We start from the raw sequence: 6,537 nt of genomic DNA on the forward strand, positions 1-6,537 counted from the left end.
GCCAAGTTTCCATATGAATATATTTTGGAATAATTTGATATGTCCCTCAATTTCCATGATAACATAATTATTTCATAGTTATATCGTTGTTAATTAATTATGTTATTACATTTTATTTGAATTTAGTGACAGATTAAATTATTAAAAAAAAATATTTTTATGGACACTTGGCATTCCATACTTAGTCGGAGGATTAAACCATGGACTAAAGTTAGTCCGCTTTCGAGAATACCACCCATGGAGAGTTGTCCACAAAATGATGTCATCAAATTGAATATCGCCCTCTAGTGACTAGTCATTTCAATCAGCTTTACCTTCCTTATTCCTTGCCCGATATTGTTCAGATTTTCACTGATTTTATTCAAATATCTTAAACTTAACAATAAAAGTAACTTAGTATGAAGGTTTTGGTTTCCTTTAAATACGATTGAAACAAGTATTTATATATTCATACTTATCAGTCTCGTGCTAGTCAATTATGGGTTAGTTCTCTTTCTATACTTAGGGATTTTAAGGTGTAAATTCTTATTCGTATCCAATTCACACTGCTATCATCTTAACATAATAATTCCTAAAAGCGTACATTATTAAAAAGTTCATTTCATGGAAGTCAAAATATGCTGCGAAAATAGATTATCATTTATTTAAGAAAATTATTCTCTTGTAATTAAATGATATAGAGTGTTCTAAAATGGTATGAGTTTAATACAACAAAATAACGCTGGTATATTCCATTTCCTGAGAGGTACCTTTCTTCCTGAAATACAAGTTAATGATTGGAACTGAAATCCATCGACTCATATTTTCTGTTATAATCACTGGTGGTCTTGTGTGGTTGATGTACGAGGGAGACTAGAGCCTCGTACAAAATTAGAGAGCAAACATTGAGAGAGACTGAGTGTGAACATGTATTTACGAAAGCAGTGAGACAGTTTCCATAACAGTTATTCTAAAGCGTACATAATTGTTTACATAATTTCATGGAAGTCAATGTTTGATTATGGTGTGAAAACAAAAGATCATTTTTCGTTTTATTGAAGTCATGCTTGCATGTAATCAGAACATTTTCAGTTTCTTAAATTTTCTTAAATTCCCTTTCCTCTACACTCATTCTCTTCTGTCTCTCTTTTTCAACACCATATAGCGCTTTCCATTGACTTCCTTACTTTTTTGAGGGGATGGAAGGAGAGAACAACTGTCCACCCCCATCCCACTTTGATGTTGTTTATGTGTGTGTGTGTGTGTGTGTGTGTGCGTGTGACAACATTTTGTTTGTTCGTTTGATCAAATGTTCTCTCCTTTGTATGATCTACTCATTTAACACTTTAACTCAATTTTCGGGCATGTAATAAACAAGCATACTTTTACTTTTAACATGCTCTACTACTTTACAAAAATAACATTGAAGGTCATAAGAAGTGAATAATATAATGTTAAGCTCCTAATTTTAAATTTCTATTCACTGAGATGTACGTAAAACATTACTGTTTCTAGAAACGTATTTTGTAATTCTCTCTATGTTACGAGCTATTTTTCGAAAAAAAGAAAATTAAAAAAATGAAAGAAATTATATAATGAAGGATAAGTGCATTATTGTTGATCACTTCATTATTCAAGCAAAACTATGAACCCTTCGATGGACCCAGATTTACGATGTAATCAAGAAAAGAGACGTTAAACATTTTAGATAAAAGTTGAACGTACCTACAGTGTAAGATCCATAATCCTCATCAATTACTTCAACACAACATATAGCATATGTTTTAATATTACAGTTAGTGAAATAAATGTTTTCCCATACATTTAATATTGAGCCATTATGAATAGCTTCAGAGGGGGGGGGGGGGGGGGGGGTGGGGGGCTCAGGTGCCCCCAAAAGATGTAATATTGGATGAACTTACTAAAATACCCTTCCAAGGTGCATCAATACATGGATCCACTTGTGATTAGTCACCATCATTATCATTATATCTGTGTCATCATTATTTTTGTTGCGATATTATCAGTATTCAAATAATGGGGGCTAAAACAAAATTATTTCTTTTTTACATGTTTCCAAGTTAATGAGTCATAGCTTACTGTTACAAACTGATGGACTGATTGATTTTTGTCTAGTATTCTCTCGGAGTTCAGAATGAAGCATGAAAACATGTACAGAACATTGAGTTATGTACGAATTCATGATGTGTGTCAGTGTTCGCGTATTAAAATACACGCATACGTTCGGAAACTAGTCTTAAAGTGCAGACACCGTTACGCACTCCAACAATGGATTGTGTCTCCATACAATGCGTGAACGTAGACTTTTGGCTGTGTGCGTGGGCTAGAACAAATGCCGGTCTCGTGGGCTGTAGCCTATATCGAGAAATGTAGACAAATTAGCTCAAGTAAATGCCAGAAGAACTTTGATAAAATTGTCCTATGTGCCGAATTTCTTGCGTATTCAAGAAATAAAGTACGGTAAATCTGGAAGCAGATTTTAGGAAAGATTATGTGTTTAGAAAACAAAATTGCACTAACAGTCATATTTTCCGATTATAGAATAATAATAGTATAGTATTAATGACTGCTTTGAGAGAAATAGTTGTTTTTATACGCTCAAGGGAAGGTTAGAATTGTGCTATTACCCGAGGCGTGCCGAGGGGAATAGCCCAATTGTAACCTTCCCGAGAGCGTATAAAAACAATTATTTCTCGAATATTAAAGCAGTCATTAATACTTTTATATGCCGAAAAAAAATAGACTAAAAATTAAAAAATAAACAATTTTTTTTTTTGTCGAAGGTGAGAGTCGAACTCTTGCAGTCGAGGATAATACACAGGAAGGAGCTGCCACCAAGTCGTCCCTCGCATTCTGGCATGGCAAATCCATCAACCCAAGGAACCTCTACCCCAAGGACCCACCATCAACAATAATCAGACAGGCACTGACCATAAGAGCACAGCTTCTCACATCAACCTACCTCACCCGAACCCGTCTTACCAAGATTAAGAAAGCAACCAACACAAAGTGTCCTCTCTGCAATCTTGAGGAGGATACCGTAGTTCACGTTGTGGCTTCCTGCTCGACTACTGTCAACCTTCTGGAAGACCTTATCGACAGAGCCAGTAGACTCCTGCATAATGTCCTCGACTCTGCACCAAATACACCACTGCTCAACACCCAGGACCCTTCCCATCTGACTTGCGCTATTCTCTTGCCATATGATCCATACCTTCCCTCCACTGTCAATGATTCTATTTTAAAGATGACACTTCACTATCTTTACAAAATTCATGCCCATCGCCTGCACTCCATACCCTCCAACTAAGGATTTTATAACATATTTACAGCAGCCTACTACTTCGAATGCGATATACTCGCTGATCTCCGAAAAGCGGAGGGACAACAACAACAGAGAGAGAGAGATGCATCTTAAACCAACGCCTTACACCACTCGGCCATCGCGCGCTGTTAAAATGCTTGGCAGTTTTGTACAATATATACATTAAAATGGATTGAAACCGGCTTCGGCGTGATGAATGCTTCGCAAAAGCACCCTTCTTTTACTTTTGCAATGCATATTGGCACGAACTTAGATCAAGATCTATCGGCAGATGTTGTTTTTTTGTTTTTGGAAGTTTATTTTCGTCTTCATGTCAACAATGCAAGATAAAATTGTCGGTAAGATCGATCGAGATTCAATTGTATTGAAATTACCGACCAATCCTTCGCACACATACGGTATCCTCGATCGCTCAAACCATTTTTTAACATGTAAACCTATGGGGTAACCATGGAGGCTGACCTATTTTTTTAATAACCATGGTTATTAAAAATATTAAATGTTTTAACCATGGTTACCGGGAATTTTACAGGAACAGTTGAAGTTTATGAATGCAATTTCGACCAATCAGATGGCTGGATTACTTAAGTGAGGTATATAATTGTGAATGATACATCCATTCTTGCGTTATTTGAACTAATACCGAAAATGTAAATTGATTTTTAATTGGATTTAATCAGTATGTTGACGTATCAATGGAAAATGATCAACTTGTGCGATCAAGTGGGTGAGCTCAATAGAAATGGTGTAGGTAAATATCACTGCGACTAGCTGGTTTCGGCTCATTCTAAAAAGTCAACCATGCATATCTTCTCTTTTCATGCATTACATTCCATCAAGGTGATGAGGTCATGATGACGTACTATCATGATGATTTTCTACAAAACAACGCCTGTTTCTTACAAAAGGATTCGCCATTTTCTCCATGACTGTTCAATCAATTAAGTTTGATCGGGAACTGTGTACAGACACAAATGAATTATTTAATTCTTAGCTTTGTGTACTATACTATCAAACACAATGTAAATTCTTCGGATAAAAGCAGAGAGGCTAAATTTTAAGAAAAATTATGAGCGTTTTATCGTGGAACAATTTTATGCACTGATTTGTGATTTGCTTTGACAATCTACAATTCATTTTGAAGCAAGATATTGTTAATGTTATATTTGAATGGAACGGAGCACGTTGGTATATGTGACGGAAACCAGACGAATAAAGTGGATATATCAAACTTGTACTGACAGGGCCAGGACCATCCGAGACGGATTCTTTGATCATAACATTTTAATTATGCTCGCAAGTATTTCTTCATTAAATCAGAAGCATTCCTCTGCCGTAATAATGCATATCAATTAGGAGGCTACGAATTGTTTAAACCTGCAGGATAACAGAGAAAGAAAAGGCTGCAGAGCGGGTAACTTCATTGATGTGTCTAGTCTCTTCCAAGAACGATTTACTGAACTCAAAGGTAACTTTCACAAACACGATATGGTCTAGAACGAAGAAATATCTATAAGATTTGTTCACAGTTGGGTCCACAGACATATCAAAATATGGCTGAAAGAGCAGCAAATGAGCTTACCGGTGCCTATAGCGCCCTTCACCTGGCAGCTGCAAATGGAGATGTTAATGAGGTTCAGTATCTCATTGGTCAAGGAACACACATTGACAAGTATGATGAAGAAGGTAATACACCTCTTTTATATGCATCAAGTAATCGTTATCTTGAGGTAGTTCAGTACCTCGTTGATCAAGGAGCAGATGTTGATAAGGGCAATATTGATGGTTCGACACCACTTCATTTTGCATCATCCTGGGGTTTTCTTGATGTAGTTCAATGTCTCGTTGGTAACAAAGCTGAGACTGATAAGCTTGATGGGGATGGTAATACAGCTCTTTACTCGGCATCAAGTCAAGGTCATCTTCACGTAGTCCAGTACCTCGTTGTTCAAGGAGCACAGGTTGAGAAGGTTGATAATAAAGGTTCGACATCACTTATTATTGCATCAGCCAAAGGTCATCTTGATGTCGTTAAGTATCTCATAAGTGAAGGAGCAAAAATTAATAAGCCTGATGTTGATGGTAAGACACCTATTTATGGTGCATCACTAAAAGGTCGTCTTCATGTAGTTCAGTATCTCGTTGGTCAAGGGGCACTGATTGAGAATTGCGATAATCATGGTGATACACCAATTCATGCTGCATCAGGCAATGATCATCTTGATGTAGTTCAGTACCTCGTTAGTCAAGGAGCAGAGATTGAGAGGAGCGATAATGCTGGTCACACACCACTTCTTCTTGCAACAGGCCATGGTCATCGTAAGGTAGTTGAGTATCTCGAGAAACAACAAAAGCTGAGGAAAGACGAACGATCTGAAGGTATGATTCACATTTAACTGTGATCCTAGGCGTCTATACCATGTTAAATAGCGATATTTGTATAGGGACCGAACTGTCATAATGCTTAACCCTAATAAGGCCGGGGGGGGGGCATTATGGCCCCCCCCCCCTCCACGATTTTTTTGATTGCTCGGGAACGCATATGGATGGCGCCCCGCCGCTCGCTGACTTTTTTCTTTCGAGTATTGCACAACTTTTAAAAGAATTTTTTTGAAAATCGGACCTACGGTTGCAAGGTCACGTGACCTTTTGTCTTTGCATGTCAGCCCGAAAATCGCTCATTTTCGTAATTTTTGTACAAAACATATGGAAAAGTCATTTTTCCTAAAAACAGATCAAACATGGGTTATTGGGTCTTGTTTAAAGTTTAGGTGGTTGTTTTGGGAGTCAAAATAGTTGAATTGTAGTAAGAAATGAAATAAAACAACAAAAACAATGAAATACATAATTTAAAAAACAATGAAATACATGAGAAATTATCAAAACAAGGGATAACATAAGGAATAAGCTGGCTCTTCCAAATTTTGTTTTCGTATTATTATTCAAAATGGTCTAATGAATATATGTAGTGAAAAAGAATGCTTAAATATGAATAATATAAGATTTATGGGTAAAAATGTGATTTTTATGACTTTATTTGCATAAATTACCATAAATATGCAAATGAATGAATATTTCAAAAAATTGAAATCATCATATTATTCTATACACTTCACTTGACATGCGTGCAAATTTTCGCGGCAATCAGCCGCTTCGCGGCCGAGATCTTAAGGGGGGGGGCCATAATGCCCCCCCCGGCCGTACTAATACCT

At 36.7% G+C, this 6,537-nt stretch overlaps 1 protein-coding gene across 1 annotated transcript; it reads left to right on the forward strand.

The window, feature by feature from the left end:
* The first annotated feature begins 4,878 nt into the window (after positions 1-4,878).
* On the forward strand, positions 4,879-5,721 carry LOC753833 (ankyrin repeat domain-containing protein 50-like). Its single transcript, XM_030988950.1, has one exon. It carries the CDS (start codon positions 4,879-4,881, stop codon positions 5,719-5,721), a length of 843 nt encoding a protein of 280 aa, XP_030844810.1.
* Positions 5,722-6,537: the final 816 nt, after the last annotated feature.

Source organism: Strongylocentrotus purpuratus, unplaced genomic scaffold, assembly GCF_000002235.5.
Source record: "Strongylocentrotus purpuratus isolate Spur 01 unplaced genomic scaffold, Spur_5.0 spur5_scaffold_18, whole genome shotgun sequence".
Taxonomy (NCBI): Eukaryota; Metazoa; Echinodermata; class Echinoidea; order Camarodonta; family Strongylocentrotidae; genus Strongylocentrotus; species Strongylocentrotus purpuratus.